Below are 16,934 nucleotides of genomic sequence, written 5' to 3' on the forward strand. Positions count from 1 at the left end.
CAGAATCGCCGAGCAGAAACTGATAGCCATGGCCTCAACCGGGACCTTGGATTCATGTCGCATTACATTCACCCCCTACCATCTGGCCTGGACTTGTGAAATCCGACCAACTGTCCTGGCTTGAGACAATTCACACTTCTATAACCTATGATTATCCCTCTCTCCAGTTGAACCAGCTGGACCTGTAAAGACTTCATCACCTGCAAAGACTCGCATTCAAAGTATCATCTTGCATCATTGAATTTGTCTATACATGTGTCTGTGGAACCCACCTCTTCATTCACCTGAGGAAGGAGCAGTGCTCCGAAAGCTAGTGACTTGAAACAAACCTGTTGGACTTTAATCTGGTGTTGTTAGACTTCTTACTGTAATCTTTCTAAAGGTTGTACTCACTGTGAAACCTCGGCTATCTCATATCCAGCATCAATACTTGGTTTACCAGCAGCAACTGCAGCTATAACAAGGAGCCTGTTCTGCCCAGAAGATTCTGCCTCTTGTTCAAATCCTTCCTTCAAGTCCTACAAAGGATGGGTTTTTAAGCGGTGATATTCTTCAGAACATAATCAGTGTCAAAGAACAAAGAACAATACAGCACAGGAACAGGCCCTTCGGTCCTCCAAGCCTGTGCCGACCATTGTACCTACCTAAACTAAAACCGTATGCACTTACGGAGTCCGTACCCTTCCATTCCCACCCTATTCATATATTTGTCTAGATGTCCCTTAAATGCCGCTATCGTACCGGCTCCCACCCCCTCCCCAGGCAGCGCGTTCCATATATTTACCACCCTCTGTAAAAAGCTTGCCTCGCACATCTGTTCTAAACTTTTCCCCACGCCCTTTAAACCTCTGTCCCCCAGTACTTGACTCTCCTACTGTAGGAAAGAGCATCTGACTATCCACTCTGTCCATGCCACTCATAATCTTGTAGACCTCAATCGGGTCGCCTCCCAACCTCCGTCCTTCCAGTGAGAACAGACCGAGCTTATCTAACCTCTCCTCGTAACTAATGCCCTCCATACCAGGCAACATCCTAGTAAACCGCTTCTGTACCCTCTCCAAAGCCTCCACATCCTTCTGGTAGTGTGGCGGACGAGAATTGTACACAATATTCCAAATGAGGCCTAACTAAGGTCCTGTGCAGCTGCAACATGACTTGCCAATTTTTATATTCAATGCCCCGACCGATGAAGGCCAGCGTGCCGTATGCCTTCTTGACCACCGTATCCACATGCTTTACCAGACCTCCTGTGACAGCGTACCCTTCATGGGCATTCTGTCCTTCTTAACCTGTTGCTATTAGATATGTATTAGTCTCATTTCGGATGAAGCAGTGGCCTAGATTTTCTGGCCTATCCCATAGCGGGATTGTCACAGGTGGAATGGACAATGTGACTGACCAGCAAAAAGCATGTTGACTTTGGGTGGGAATTTCCAGTCCAATGGCAGGAGGGGTAGGAAATTCCAGACCTGTACGTACCTCCCTGCCATCCTGCTGAAACCAAATACGCTAGGGTCATTTTCTGTGGTCACTCTCCCATTTCCATGAAGGTTTGGCTTTTCCCTGATAATGGAAATGCATTTGTGGTTTTCAGAAACTTATTTACATATGCTTTGTTGCTCCACAGTTTCTTAATGATTTTAGTGGAACTAAAATCTTATCCTGGGGGAATGAGACGTAAAATATTTGATTGCTGAAGTTGATGTAAAGCTATTTTTTTCTGAACTCTTGCCACAAACAGGGGGCGTGATTGTCCCACCCCACCTGACTCGACGCAGAGCCGGCGTGATGGGTGAAGTGCGGTGGGTCCAAATTGGGCTTTGCGTCGGGTGCAACACCTCGATGCCCGGTGTGATTTGGGTCACACCCTCACTGGGCTGACCCAGATAATGATTTTTCAATGAGAAATTAGGCTCATTTAAATATGCGCGGCCTATTTGATGTCGCATCCACCCGGAGCCCCGGGGACACCGGCCATACCGGAGAGGCCTCAATCATGTGCCATTTAGCACTGGTCTCCACAAGCAGAGTGACCAGTCGTGATGACCACTCTGGTGTCTCGGAGGCCTTTTGAGCCCACCAGGTTTTCGGGGATGGGCAGGCAGTGTCCATCATGCCAAAATGCGTGAGTGCCAGGTTGGCACTGCCAAGGGTTGGGGCCTAAGGGGGGCAAACCCCATAAAAGGGAGGGTAAGGGGGTATGAAGGTTGTGAAGTGAAGAGGGTGGTCCGGAATGTGCCATAGAGAGGCGTCCTCACTTGAGGGGAGAGTAATGCCCACGTCTGCGGGGGTGGCATTTAGCCTGGGTGGGGATTTATGGGACCTTCAAGCTCACTGAGAGATTGTGGCACCCTTTCAAAATGGCGGCCCGCTCACCGAGGAACCAGTCTCACCAGCTCCCCAGTGCTGAAAAATGTGGGTAAATACTAGTCTGGATCTCATCCCAATAGCCAGTGGGAACCACCTCTCCAACCTGTCCAAAATTACACTTTTTTCAAAATGAGATTTTCTGGGTGAATCGCCCAAGATGTTACATTGAAGACCGTTCACCTTGATCAAGAGTGTGAAACGGTGTTTATCTTCAGGTGGGCTGTCTCGAGATCCAGGATACTCCCAGTCCAGGTCTAAACCATCAAATCTGTGCTGCCGCAGAAAGCCGATGGCAGAATTGACGAATGTTCTTCGCGTTTGCGCTGTAGCGACCATGTCAGTAAATCTAATCACAGGAACAGATTGGAAATAAGGAAAGCAATAAATTCATCAATCTCCTTTTGAAAACCAATGAAGTATTTATTTCTGAGAGGTGCTGTTTCTTCAAACACTTAAAACGTTCTCACATTGAACACATTTTCAAAATAAGGTTTAAAAAGGAAGCACAGGGAAATTGAGTCTGATTGTGTTGAAGTTTCCCAAAATGAACAGTGATGCTGTGCAATGGTAAATCTGGGATTTATCTGGGATTTATTTTACATTCCAATGTTTCGGGTTATATTTCCGCCTCAGATTGGAACTCAAATTAATCACACACCGTATGTTCAATGAGTGGCTTCTGGAATGAACTGCTGATTAATTAATGCTCACTTAAGGATCTCCCAATACTCACCCAGTGAACCCGCAGAACAGGAATCCCCAAAAAACGTACACCATTGGGTTTGCTTGAGGGATCTCGGAGAGCCACCCTCTTTTGAAAGGCACTCGGTGCCTGGCCATGGAGCCCAGCATTGGCAAAGTTGGGTGCTGGGGCGGTGGTGTTGGTGTGGTGGTAGCCACTGACAGACACCTCCGCTGTCCTTGCTGCTGACCGATCGTCGGGACTCCCATCCCGCACCCCCCTCCCCCACCACCATCCCTCTCCTCAGGCCTGGGTGTTGGCATTGCCAAAAGCAGCCACTGTCTTCCTGGTTGCATTGACCAGCGATAGCGAGCTGCTGGACCCTGATTGGGTGAAACCCCCCCCCACCTTCTTCTGTGATGTTGATCCTGAAGGAGGTCTGTTACTGCCCAGTTAATTCCCTGACTGCATTTAATGCAGCGAGCCTACCCAGAAAGAGGTGACGCACTTTTCTTGCCAGTGCTACAGCCCTGCCGCCTACGTGAAATTCTGCCACCTACGTCATTGGCTGTAGAACACTTGGGAGGTCCTGGCAATGTGAAAAATGCTGCATCAATACACGTTTTTTCATGGGGAAGACTCCACTTCTGCTATTCCCCTTCAATGTAATGCTGAAGTCAGTAACTGTACATTTTCAGATCAATACATGTTCTGTACATGGCACACACATGGACAGGATTATGAAGCAACAAAATCAGGCCTTGTTTGTCACAATAATCTTCCAACAGGTCTTCAGTCGGTGCAACACTATGAAAATAATGACAATTTTCTCGGGATATAATACTAACTTCTGAAAGACTGTGTCAGTTACCGAAAGTCAAATCGGAAGATAGAAATTACAATCCCAAAAAAGATTTCTCACCAGGTGTTCAAAATAGAAATAAATGTGTGTTGGTAATGAAATCCCAGGTATCAGCTTGTAAATGGTAAATTTTGGATTGAGATAAATGGCTGGATTCTCCGATTTAGGGGTTCTGTCCAGAGGATCCATGGCGTTTTGTTCACAATTTACATCGATGATTTGGAGTTGGGAACCAAGGGCAATGTGTCCAAGTTTGCAGATGACACTAAGATGAGTGGTAAAGCAGGGCAGCACAGTGGCGCAGTGGTTAGCTTTGCTGCCTACGGCGCTGAGGACCCGGGTTCGGATCCCGGCTCTGGGTCACTGTCTGTGAGGAGTTTGCACATCCTCCCCGTGTCTGCGTGGGTTTCACCCCTACAACCCAAAAGATGTGCAGGATAGGTGGATTGCCCACGCTAAATTGCCCCTTAATTGGAAAAAATAATTGGGTACTCTAAATTTTTTTTTTTTAAAAGATGAGTGGTGAAGCAAAAAGTGCAGAGGATACTGGAAGTCTGCAGAGGGATTTGGATAGGTTAAGTGAATGGGCTAGGGGCTGTCAGATGGAATACAATGTTGACAAATGTTAGGTTATCTATTTTGGTAGAAATAACAGCAAAAGGGATTATTATTTAAATGATAAAATATAAAACATGTTGCTGTGCAGAGACCTGGGTGTGCTAGTGCATGAGTCGCAAAACGTTGGTTGACAGGTGCACCAGGTGATTAAGAAGGCAAATGGAATTTTGTCTTTCATTGCTAGAGAGATGGAGTTTAAGACTAGGGAGGTTATGCTGCAATTGTATAACGTGTTAGTGAGGCCACACCTGGAGTATTGTGTTCAGTTTTAGTCTCCTTACCCGAGAAAGGATGTACTGGCACTGGAGGCTGTGCAGAGGAGATTCACGAGGTTAATCCCAGAGCTGAAGGGGTTGGATTACGAGGAGAGGTTGAGTAGACTGGGACTGTACTCGTTGGAATTTAGAAGGATGAGGGGGGATCTTATAGAAACATATAAAATTATGAAGGGAATAGATAGGATAGATGCGGGCAGGTTGTTTCCACTGGCGGGTGAAAGCAGAACTAGGGGGCATAGCCTCAAAATAAGGGGAAGTAGATTTAGGACTGAGTTTAGGAGGAACTTCTTCACCCAAAGGGTTGTGAATCTATGGAATTCCTTGCTCAGTGAAGCAGTTGAGGCTCCTTCATTACATGTTTTTAAGGTAAAGATAGATAGTTTTTTGAAGAATAAAGGGATTAAGGGTTATGGTGTTTGGGCCGGAAAGTGGAGCTGAGTCCACAAAAGATCAGCCATGATCTAATTGAATGGCGGAGCAGGCTCGAGGGGCCAGATGGCCTATTCCTGCTCCTAGTTCTTATGTTCTTATGTTTTACTTGGGAAACATTGGGCCAGAGGAGTGATATGATTCAGCTGTCTTCTGATTGTTGGGCCTCTCACACATATGAATAATTTGTAATTGTCCATAATGTCCCGTGAGAGAAAATCCACGCCGGGCAGTTCCTGATGAAAAATCTACAATTTAGATTTAAAATTCTGATAGAGCTGACCTCTTTTCTTTGACTTGTCTGTCTGACTGGGTAACAAACACTTTTCATTGGCTGCAGTGGAATTCTAACAGGAAGAACGGAGTTCCCTGATCTAGCTGTCTGTCACCATTTTTCTGAATGAAAATTGCCAAGTTCATTTTCCTGTGCTGACCACAGAACAGCCAAGGTTGATTTTTCACAATCCCTGGCACAGAACTTTGGGACTATTTTACGATTTTGTGAAAATAAACATATTGCAAATTTTACCTCCTGGTACCAAATGACCAACTTCCAAGAGCTAAAATTGTTTTCAGGTTATTATTTCTGAAAAAAAAATAGAGAGGATTTTCAATATTGTAGCAAGGTAAAAGTATATGACATCAACATTTATTCTCTCTCCCCACACAAATATGCACAATAATTAGTTCAGCGATCAGTTTATTAAATAGATTAACGCAAAATAATTGTAAATGGATCTGAAATTTGTATCCCATGTTGTAAAGAGGGAGGGATATGAGTTACCTATTTTTCAGATTGTTGAATCTCTCATACATAGCGACATCATTCCATTCGTAGGTGGTGAGTTCATGGTTTGTCATGTTGGCAAAGGCGTAAATCAAGTGGGTGCACAGGCAGGGGTCAACATTTTCTGGGAAGAACTTACTGCCCTCTGGTCTGTACTGTGACCAGTTTGTGTAGTAACAAACCAGCTGGCAGGAGGAGGCTGAAAAATAAAGAACATTTTGCAGTTATTCCAAATATTAAAGACAATTAAAGTTGGTAAAACTGAAAATAAAAGCAACTGATGATTTGTGATGAGCCCTTGGCCCTGGTGGGGATAAATAGCATCATAGAATCTCTGCAGTGAAGAAAGAGGCCATTTGTCCAATAAGTCTGCACTGATCCTCCGAAAGAGCAACCTACCTGGGCCCAATCGCCCGCCCTATCGCCATAATCACACCTAACCTTTGGAGCAATTTAGCCTGGCCAGAGCAGTCTTGTCTGAAGACAAGGAAGAGACTGAATCAACCCAGTTGAGCAGATACTGGAAGATATTCAGCCAGAGTCTGAAGGGGTTCTATCCAGGGCCCAATCTGTTCTGCAGAGCAAGTATTCATCTATGCCCTGCTGATTCAAAGCTAGATTGAGAGCTGTATGTTTCTCTTCTTGTTGTTTAATGGGGAATTGGGTTGCCGTGTTTTCTCAAATTATTTTTTTCCCAATTAATGGGCAATTTATCGTGGTCAATCCACCTATCTTGCACATCTTTGGTTTGTGGAGGTGAAACCCACACAGACATGGGGCGAATATCAGTGACCCGGGGCCGGGATGAAACCCGGATACTTGGCGCTGTGAGGCAGCAGTGCTAACCACTGCTCCACCATGCCGCGCCAGGTCATGTTGAGGGGTAATTGTAAGGAGTAATTTTTGGGTGTGAGGTTAAAGAGTTTAATACTGTATTGATAATTAAGTTTTGTTTCGAAATACCAAAGCCCTATTTTTTCATGCAATCAATCCTGGAGTGAAACAGCAGAATCATACAAATTAAATTAAAATATTGGGGATTTGGTCCAGTTTCCTAGCTACTGTTGGGGTCGGGGGTCTGGTCTGGGACCGAAATACATCTCCCACAATTTTTTGTTCATTAATATTAATTTGAACTTTCTCATCCTCCTTTTCCCACTCCTACCCCCTGCTTCACTGACATGAGCCAAACCTGTTTTGAGAAATTTGAACAACAGACAGAAACAGGAAAACTCTTAACATCTTTTAGGATGTGGAAGGGAATCCTTACATTTCCCTGGACACGGTTTTTATAATTTGATTATGGCTTGGGAATCCAAGATGCGGAGATTATTTGGGTGGAGTTAAGAAATAGCAAGGGAATGAAGTCATTGGTTGGAGTAGTCTATTCACCCTCTAAAACTAACTCCAATGCAGGGCAACTTTTGAATCAGAGAAATCAAGAAATAATGGGAAGTTGTAAGAAAAGCAAAACAACAATTGTGCATCAGTTTAATCACCATACAGATTTGACTGAGCAATTTGGAAACAAAATTGCCTTGAGGATGAGATAATTAAATGTATTTGGGAAAGTTTGTTAGAACACTATGCTCTGGAATTAACATGGAAACAGGCAATTTTAATTTGGAAATCTGTAATGAGACAGGATTAATTAAAAATCTCATAGTAAAGAATCCTCAATGGAAGAGTGATCATAATATGAAGGATTTCACATTCAGTTTGAGAATGAGAAATGTGGATCTGAAGCTAATGTCTTAAACTTAAATAAAGGTAATTACTAAGGCATGAGGACAGAGTTGGCTAAAGATTAAAAATTAAAATGGTAGATAAGCAGCAGCAGATAATGAAGGAGAAAATTCACTATTCTCAACAAAGACAAACTGAACCATCCATAGCTAATGAATGGTGAAAGCAATTGGATCAAATTGAAAGAAAAACATCCACTGTTATGAAGATTAATGGTTGACCAGAAAATTGAGTACATTTTAGAAACTAATGAAGGATAACTTTAAAAAAAAGTAGGGGGGAAAATTAAATAAGAGGGAGAAAATAGATTATGTGAGAAAACCAGAAAAAGTATAAACACAAAGAGCAAGTGATTCTACAAGGATATAAAAAGGAAGAAAGTAAACCTTGGTTCCTGAGGGAATGAGAGTGGAGAATCAGCAGTAGGAAATGAGGAAATGGCAGAGACTTTGAACAAATATTTTTGTTCTCTCTTCAGTGGAAGTCTCTTTGAACATCCACGGAAGTTAGTTTCATACCATCTAGAAAATACACGGATCTATCCTTTTTTGGTCCAAAATGGATAACCTCACAGTGAAATCCATCTGCCACTGTTTTCCCCATTCATCTCGTCTATCAATATCCCTTTGTAACCAAAGAAAAAATGCTGGAAAATCTCAGCAAGTCTGGCAGCGTCTGTAGGGAGAGAAAAGAGCTAACGTTTTGAGTCCAGGTGACCCTTTGTCAAATCTGACAGCCCTTTTGCTTTGCTAATCCATTAGCTTTGCTAATATCCCTTTGTAGTTTGTTTTTGTAAATTCACCACTCTGTCTTAGAATTCCCCCTATACCAAAAAAAGGCCAATATTCTAAATGGTGAACAGGGATTCTCACTCCCTGACTCCGATGCAGGCTTCAGTGGGTGCCATTCAGGTCAAACTATATTTCCAAGTTATTCCCCGGTATAACCCATACCTTCACCGAAGAATTTTACCTACTTACCCCTTAATAGCATCGATGTCCTGGGTCCTGCATTATTAAGGAAGTGAAGTAAGCTAATAACCACTTTTTCAGGTTAAATTATTTTATTATTATTATACTTTTTTTTAATAGGTTGCAAACACTTTCTTTACAGAAAGGAAAAACGATTAGTGATTCTGGATGCTGCTGGTTTGTTGTAGGGACCTTCAAACTCTCTCTCTCTTGTAGTTCTCCTCCCCTTCTCTCCTGTTGCTGTTTCTCTGTTTTCTCTGTTCTCTGTGTTCTGTCCTCTGTCCTCCCCATTGCTGCTGCTGGTACACTTCCTTAGGTTGGGCCAATTTTATTTCAACCTTGCCCTTCATAGCCTGAGCTTTCTTGGGGTCAATAACTCTCCCATCAGTTTGTGCTCCCCATTCAATACCCTGTCTACTCTTTCAGGATCCGTTTTAATTAAGCAGTCTACAATCTCTCCACCTCCAGAAAAGCAGTCCCTTAAATCTTTCTTACTTGTTTCCCAGATGAGTCCACCAACAAACATCTTCCTTCTCATCCTCATCATTCTTGCTGCCGTTTCTTTGAGCCTTCCACCTCCTTAAGGGGAGCGGAGCTCCCCCGGGCCGTCAGCTGTTCTTGCTTCGCGTTCTGCTGCTCTCTTCTTCTGCTGCTCTCTTCTGATGGCTGCTGCCTCGCGCGTGGGGGGAGTGGGAGGAGCGAGGGAAGCCCGCGCTTAGTGATTTTTGGCGGGAGATCGGGACCTCCGATAGGGAAAGGACTACGGGGCTTAAAGGGGCAGTCCATTACAATATTTCAACAGCACAAAGAAATCTATGCAAACTCTCTTTTTTTCTTTTTCCCTTTCTCCTGCTGCAGGTTGTAATAACAATTCTGACAGACTGAAATTGACTGCATTTTTGACAGAAGAGCTGGCCACAGTTTCTGCTCTTTTCAGCTGCCACCAACCTCTTGTGGGATCTTTCCCTGCACTCTCCCAGACCAGATATCGGCAGACTTCTATGTTTCAAATGACACATTCTGTATTTTCCAGAACACCCCGTCTTGACATTTGAAACATTACTATAATTTGGTTTATTTTCCCCCCATCCAATTGTACTAACATACATCCCCGATCTTTGTCATTTGTATGCATATCACAGACCAGTGTCAACAAGAGTCTTGTTTTCCGTTCCAGTCCAATTACCGTGAACCATAGCCATAGCCGCTCAGGAAGGTAACACAATAGCTTTCCGTGTGTTCCACTACCTCCAAAGCATTTTACTTCCTTGGGATAGCAGCACCGTATAAGCTTCCTCATGTCCCTTAGAACCAGCACACAACTCAGTTCATCAGTAACCAAAAGATCTTTTGTCCATCATTGGCTGTTACGTGTCCCATTTTTCCGTCGTCCAAATTGTTTTCCATTTCTGATTGGAATGGGGTAATTATATCATGTACCACCCACTGATCCCCTTGTTTTATTAATTTAAAATGTTCAATTGATCCTGCTTGTATTCCTAACTTCCCCATTAATGTCTAACATTGTCGTGAATCATGTAAGTCTGCCAACCTCTGGTTTACATGAGAGAATATCTTTCTGACAAAGTGTGTATTTTCCATTACAGCATTTGCAAAACCACATTGAACTGTCTCTTTTTCAAACAAATTCTCCCTATTGTTAAATACATAGTAAAAATTTTAAGTCTTATCTTAACACATTACTCATTACCTAACCACATAAATAGACTGTGTGTTACCACTTTACATATTTTCAACGGTTAACAAAATTTAATATCAATATCGAAACATTCCTTCTTGGCTTTGGGAACAATAATTATTACATACTAAATATGGCATATAAACAACATCAATATTATTTGTAATGTACTATATAGTTAAATCAAGAAAACACACTAAACTACCCCTCTATTAAAACATTCACACAGTTTAGAAATGCGGATCAAGTTATTTAACGACACACATACCCCCCTTATCATATATATATAACAGTCCCTATCAATTTACATGAAATTTTTTTTTTTTTTTTGGTATAATAACGATTACAGCTCTTCAATGCAATATTGTTTTGCTGCATTGGTAACAATTTTCCCGCCGTGGTATCAAGCTACAAAAATTCTTAAACTATTGTCATTTATCATATTGGGGTTCCTCGTCAGTCGCTGTTATCTGCCGAGACCCTTAATAATTCCACCGCGTAGTACATACTCCATGGAGACCGCAGATCACCCATCAGCTAATGTCCAGTTAGAGATGTCTGACCGCAGGTTTCACTGTCCAGTTATAATTTGATATTTTAATTTGTTTCTAACCCGTAAAGTTTTCCTCCGGGTTCTGTCATTTAATTCCCTCAAATATGTAGCCAATTGTATCATTAGTTTCCCCCCCCCCCCCCAATCCTGTCTAAAGGATTCCTCTCTGGAGTGTAGTTCTCTTCCTTCTTGTGAACTGGTTCGTTATTTATTTTTTCCATCTGAAAATCAAATGAACAGATCAAGGGTGGAGAGGGCCCTATTCTTTAATTTGTACTTTCTATTTTCATTTGGATTATCCCAGAAGTGCCCTCTCCAGGACTTCCGGATTTCTTTTGCCACCATTTCTTTTTGAACTGGTTTATTTTCCTTATCATTGATGTACATCATACAATTAAGGCCTGTTAAGCCTCCTCCTTCTGTCATTGCACCCCTGAGTAAGATACAATTTATTTTGCTCCAGATACTATGCTTCTCTAATTCAACTGTATGTGTACCCAGAATCTGAACAATCTTGTCTTTACATTTTACAGCTTCACAGATTATTTTCCCTGCAGTCTCAGTGGGTAGCTTCACCCAAATTTCCTCTGTATTATCAATTGGTTTTAATATCTTTATTTTCTAAAGCTCCTTCTTCAAGGTATTTAGCATTCTAAACATCATTATTTCTGCATATGACTTTGTGTGATGACTTTGTGTGATCGCCAGGCACTAGGACCCTGCGGAGCCATGCAGTTTCAATTTCAACGCAGCAATTTCAAAGTCTGCAAAGCAGCTGACTGCTGCCTGCTGTTTATAACTTCCAATTTATGTGAAAATCGGCTTTACAAAATACAACATTTTTTTAAAAATACAAACATTAAAGGAAATTCACAATTCCTTATTAGACATACACACACACATTCATCCACTCAGATCTTGGATCTCTACTCTGTAGGATTTCACAAATCCTTATTAAACACACACATACACATTTATCCACTGAGATCTTGGACCTCTTTTCTGTAAGGTTTTAGTTATTCTTAACAAAATTTTGAGACCCCTCCATGCGGTTAAGTTTCACTTCTGCAGGAGATTTTTTTGCCTCTGTTAAACTTTTCTACTCTTGTTTCATTGTTTCAACTCTCTTGACCATGTTTCAGAGCAAGAGGATTATTCTCATTGCCATTTTTCGGAATTCAAGTTCTGTTCCTGGTTGTCCCTTTCAGTTGCAATCTGAAATTAAGGTTAAGTACCCTTTCTGGACCCTATCCAAGGCTGACTAAGGCACTATCTTCCTGTTTTAGTTAAGAGTCGATTGGTTATCTTTGAACATCCACGGAAGTTAGTTTCATACCATCTAGAAAATACACGGATCTATCCTTTTTTGGTCCAAAATGGATAACCTCACAGTGAAATCCATCTGCCACTGTTTTCCCCATTCATCTCGTCTATCAATATCCCTTTGTAACCAAAGAAAAAATGCTGGAAAATCTCAGCAAGTCTGGCAGCGTCTGTAGGGAGAGAAAAGAGCTAACGTTTTGAGTCCAGGTGACCCTTTGTCAAATCTGACAGCCCTTTTGCTTTGCTAATCCATTAGCTTTGCTAATATCCCTTTGTAGTTTGTTTTTGTAAATTCACCACTCTGTCTTAGAATTCCCCCTATACCAAAAAAAGGCCAATATTCTAAATGGTGAACAGGGATTCTCACTCCCTGACTCCGATGCAGGCTTCAGTGGGTGCCATTCAGGTCAAACTATATTTCCAAGTTATTCCCCGGTATAACCCATACCTTCACCGAAGAATTTTACCTACTTACCCCTTAATAGCATCGATGTCCTGGGTCCTGCATTATTAAGGAAGTGAAGTAAGCTAATAACCACTTTTTCAGGTTAAATTATTTTATTATTATTATACTTTTTTTTAATAGGTTGCAAACACTTTCTTTACAGAAAGGAAAAACGATTAGTGATTCTGGATGCTGCTGGTTTGTTGTAGGGACCTTCAAACTCTCTCTCTCTTGTAGTTCTCCTCCCCTTCTCTCCTGTTGCTGTTTCTCTGTTTTCTCTGTTCTCTGTGTTCTGTCCTCTGTCCTCCCCATTGCTGCTGCTGGTACACTTCCTTAGGTTGGGCCAATTTTATTTCAACCTTGCCCTTCATAGCCTGAGCTTTCTTGGGGTCAATAACTCTCCCATCAAGTTTGTGCTCCCCATTCAATACCCTGTCTACTCTTTCAGGATCCGTTTTAATTAAGCAGTCTACAATCTCTCCACCTCCAGAAAAGCAGTCCCTTAAATCTTTCTTACTTGTTTCCCAGATGAGTCCACCAACAAACATCTTCCTTCTCATCCTCATCATTCTTGCTGCCGTTTCTTTGAGCCTTCCACCTCCTTAAGGGGAGCGGAGCTCCCCCGGGCCGTCAGCTGTTCTTGCTTCGCGTTCTGCTGCTCTCTTCTTCTGCTGCTCTCTTCTGATGGCTGCTGCCTCGCGCGTGGGGGGAGTGGGAGGAGCGAGGGAAGCCCGCGCTTAGTGATTTTTGGCGGGAGATCGGGACCTCCGATAGGGAAAGGACTACGGGGCTTAAAGGGGCAGTCCATTACAATATTTCAACAGCACAAAGAAATCTATGCAAACTCTCTTTTTTTCTTTTTCCCTTTCTCCTGCTGCAGGTTGTAATAACAATTCTGACAGACTGAAATTGACTGCATTTTTGACAGAAGAGCTGGCCACAGTTTCTGCTCTTTTCAGCTGCCACCAACCTCTTGTGGGATCTTTCCCTGCACTCTCCCAGACCAGATATCGGCAGACTTCTATGTTTCAAATGACACATTCTGTATTTTCCAGAACAAGTTTTATGCTGTCATCTATACTGTCTACAATGTCACCCAACTTTGTGTCATCAGCAGATTTCAATATATGAATTTCTATGCCATTATCCAAGTCGTCAATGAATAATGTGAACCATTGAGGCCCTAATACAGATCTATGTGATACACCTCTCGTTTCCATGGTGACCTGTCAGTGTAGTCCTCAGTGTATTGGCCTGATGATGCACCTCGGACTGAAGGTCGGCAGACACTTTCGTCACCTCCCACAATCTGAGGAGGGCTGCTGTCATCCCTTACCGATGTCCCCATGTTTGTCGCTGAAAGTCATCTGACAGATTCCTTTCCTCCAGCAGTCCTCCGAGCTCTGGTGACCTCGGTTGTACCTGCCTTCGTCTGCTGTGGATCAGGATAGGTGCTGGGAACCAGCTTATGCTCCTGAGCTGCTCTGGATCGCGGTCCCACCGAGGTGGGTATTGTTGTGGAGGGTGTGATTGAGTGCAGTGAAGGGTCCTCTTGGGTGATGTCGTCAGGGTCCCCACCCGAGGTGCTGTCAGGGCTCGAACCAGATTCGAGGTTGGCTGCGGGCGTCATCTTTGTGGCAAATGTGCCGAAGAGAGAAAGTGGAGATTATTAGTGCCTGTTAGGCGGGTAACACAGAGGCCAGCAGACTCAGATTAGCATTGACAAGGAGATGATCTGGTGGAGGATCCTCCTGTGATTGTTTGTCGCTGACCTCACACCGTCACCACGGGAGCAGCCAAAGCTACCTTCATTCAGCAGAATGGCTGCTTTCCAATTCACCAAACCCCTCAATGTCCACCACACCATCCTGCCGGGGACTTCTCCCTTTCATTGTGGGTGATCCTATCCTCCATCAAGACCGAAGAAGGTGTAAGCAATGATGCATGGCAGGGCAAATGAGAAGATAACCTGGCACTGTGCGGGTAATTAATGCAAACATGGACAGAATGAGGATAAGATGAGCAGAGGGAATGAGGCCAGATGGAGATGTGAGGGTGTGTGTGAGCGAGTGTGAGCGAGTGAGTGGTGATGTGCAGTGGGCTGGTAGTGAGTGAGATCCCTGTGGAAGTGTGAGGGCTTTGTCAGCTGAGAGTGATGAGGTAGTTGACTTACCCGAGCAGAAAGGATGAGACCATTCATCTTCTTTCTGAGCTGGCTGGCTGGGCAATTTTCACACTGACCATCCCTACCACTGCCTCCCAAGCTGGATTTGGGACATTGCTTCCCCCCTACTGTGGCCAGTGGAGGGTCAAAGGACTTTGCAGCAGGCCCCCATGGTGCCCAGCAGATGCTCAAATGAAGCATCACTAAATCTGGCGGCAACATTCTTGAGAAAGCCCTCTTCTTCGGGCTACCTCATCAATAGAACAGTCCTGCAGGAGAAGTGTGCACGCAGCTGAAGTTTAAATGTGGTGCCCAGAGTAAAGAATCAGTGAGGTAATAGCGTGGCGGGCGAATCAGAGGGCGCTCGCCAACAAGACAGCATGTTTCTCGTGCCTACATAGTTAATGAGGTGGAAAGTGGGTGATTTGGTGCAAAAACCCACTTTAATGGTCGGCGGGAGGAAGGCCAATTTTCCCTCCCACTCGTACACTCAATGCCATTGTGGAAAATTCCACCCATTGATTCAGCTGCCTGGTCTCTCTCTCGCTCTCCATCCTGACTTTCATTATCTTCTGTATTTGAAGCAACTGCAGATTCTCAAACTGCCAAGGCGGGATTTGACCTCACGTTGGATTAATCCTCAGGGAAAATAACCACTTCATTACTATACTCTGGACCAATAAAATGTACCACTTCATGTGAATTATAAACGTACAATGACTTACCCAGTGAAATGTGCAGTAAGAAGATCAAACTCACTAAAATAAAAATAAATATACATTTTTAATTCATATCAAATTAGTAACAACTCTATTAAATATCTGCAGACCTTTAGTGATAAAAGATCCATGACAAACTGAACTAACATTTTAATTTGATACTGAAAAATTGTATTCTGACATCAATATTGAAAGTCAATTGCTATGCAGTTTAATCCACTTATTACGTATTAGATGTTGATTTTTTTTAAGGTAAACTGGTTGCAGGTCTTGAGGAACTTACCATAAGACCATAAGATGTAGGAGCAGAATTAGGCCACTTGGCCCATCAAGTCTGCTCCGCCATTCAATCATGGCTGATATTTTCTCATCCCCATTCTCCTGCCTCCTCCCCATAACTCCGATCCCCTTATTAATCAAGAACCTATCTATCTCTGTCTGAAAGACACTCAGTGAATTGGCCTCCACAGCCTTCTGCGGCAAAGAGTTCCACAGATTCACCACCCTCTGGCTGAAGAAATTCCTCCTCACCTCTGTTTTAAAGGATCATCCCTTTAGTCTGAGATGGTGTCCTCTGGTTCTAGTTTTTCCTACAAGTGGAAACATCCTCTCCACGGCCACTCCATCCAGGCCTCGCAGTATCCTGTAAGTTTCAATAAGATCCCCTCTCATCCTTCTAAACTCCAATGAGTACAGACCCAGAGTCCTCAAACATTCCTCATACGACAAGTTCTCCATTCCAGGAATCATTCTTGTGAACCTCCTCTGGACCCTTTCCAAGGCCAGCACATTCTTCCTTAGATATGGCGTCCAAAACTGCTCACAAATGGAGTCTGACCAGAACCTTATACAGCCTCAGAAGTACATCCCTGGTCTTGTATTCTAGCCCTCTCGACATGAATGCTAACATTGCATTTGGCTGCTTAACTGCCGACTGAACCTGTACATCAACTTTAAGAGAATCGTGAACAAGGACCTCCAAGTCCCTTTGTGCTTTTGCTTTCCGAAGCATTTCCCCATTTAAAAATTAGTCTATGCCTAGATTCCTCCTTCCAAAGTGCATAACCTCACACTTTTCCACATTGTATTTCATTTGCCACTTCATTGCCCACTCTCCTAGCTTGTCCAAGTCCTTCTGCAGCCCCCTTGCTTCTTCAATACTAGCTGTCCCTCTACAGATCTTTGTATCATCTGCAAACTCAGCAACAGTGCCTTCAGTACCTTCTTCCAGATCATTAATGTATATTGTGAAAAGTTGTGGTCCCAGCACAGACCCCTGAGGCACACC

General features: G+C 43.3%; 1 protein-coding gene across 3 annotated transcripts in view; it reads right to left on the reverse strand.

Annotated features, from left to right (window-relative positions):
* The window catches only part of LOC119978217 (acidic mammalian chitinase-like), a 54,192-nt gene that overhangs the window by 21,892 nt on the left and 15,366 nt on the right, over positions 1–16,934 (reverse strand). For 2 of the 3 annotated variants that reach the window (XM_038819664.1, XM_038819665.1), the window contains exons 3-7: positions 15,653–15,685; positions 6,024–6,225; positions 5,769–5,825; positions 2,551–2,716; positions 394–518 (exon numbers count right to left, since the gene is read on the reverse strand). In XM_038819664.1, coding sequence (XP_038675592.1) covers positions 394–518; positions 2,551–2,716; positions 5,769–5,825; positions 6,024–6,225; positions 15,653–15,685 — 583 coding nt within the window. The remainder of the gene's footprint in view (positions 1–393; positions 519–2,550; positions 2,717–5,768; positions 5,826–6,023; positions 6,226–15,652; positions 15,686–16,934) is intronic. The other variant, XM_038819666.1, reaches the window with a different exon arrangement.

This window comes from Scyliorhinus canicula, chromosome 15 (genome assembly GCF_902713615.1).
Source record: "Scyliorhinus canicula chromosome 15, sScyCan1.1, whole genome shotgun sequence".
NCBI classification, from domain to species: Eukaryota; Metazoa; Chordata; class Chondrichthyes; order Carcharhiniformes; family Scyliorhinidae; genus Scyliorhinus; species Scyliorhinus canicula.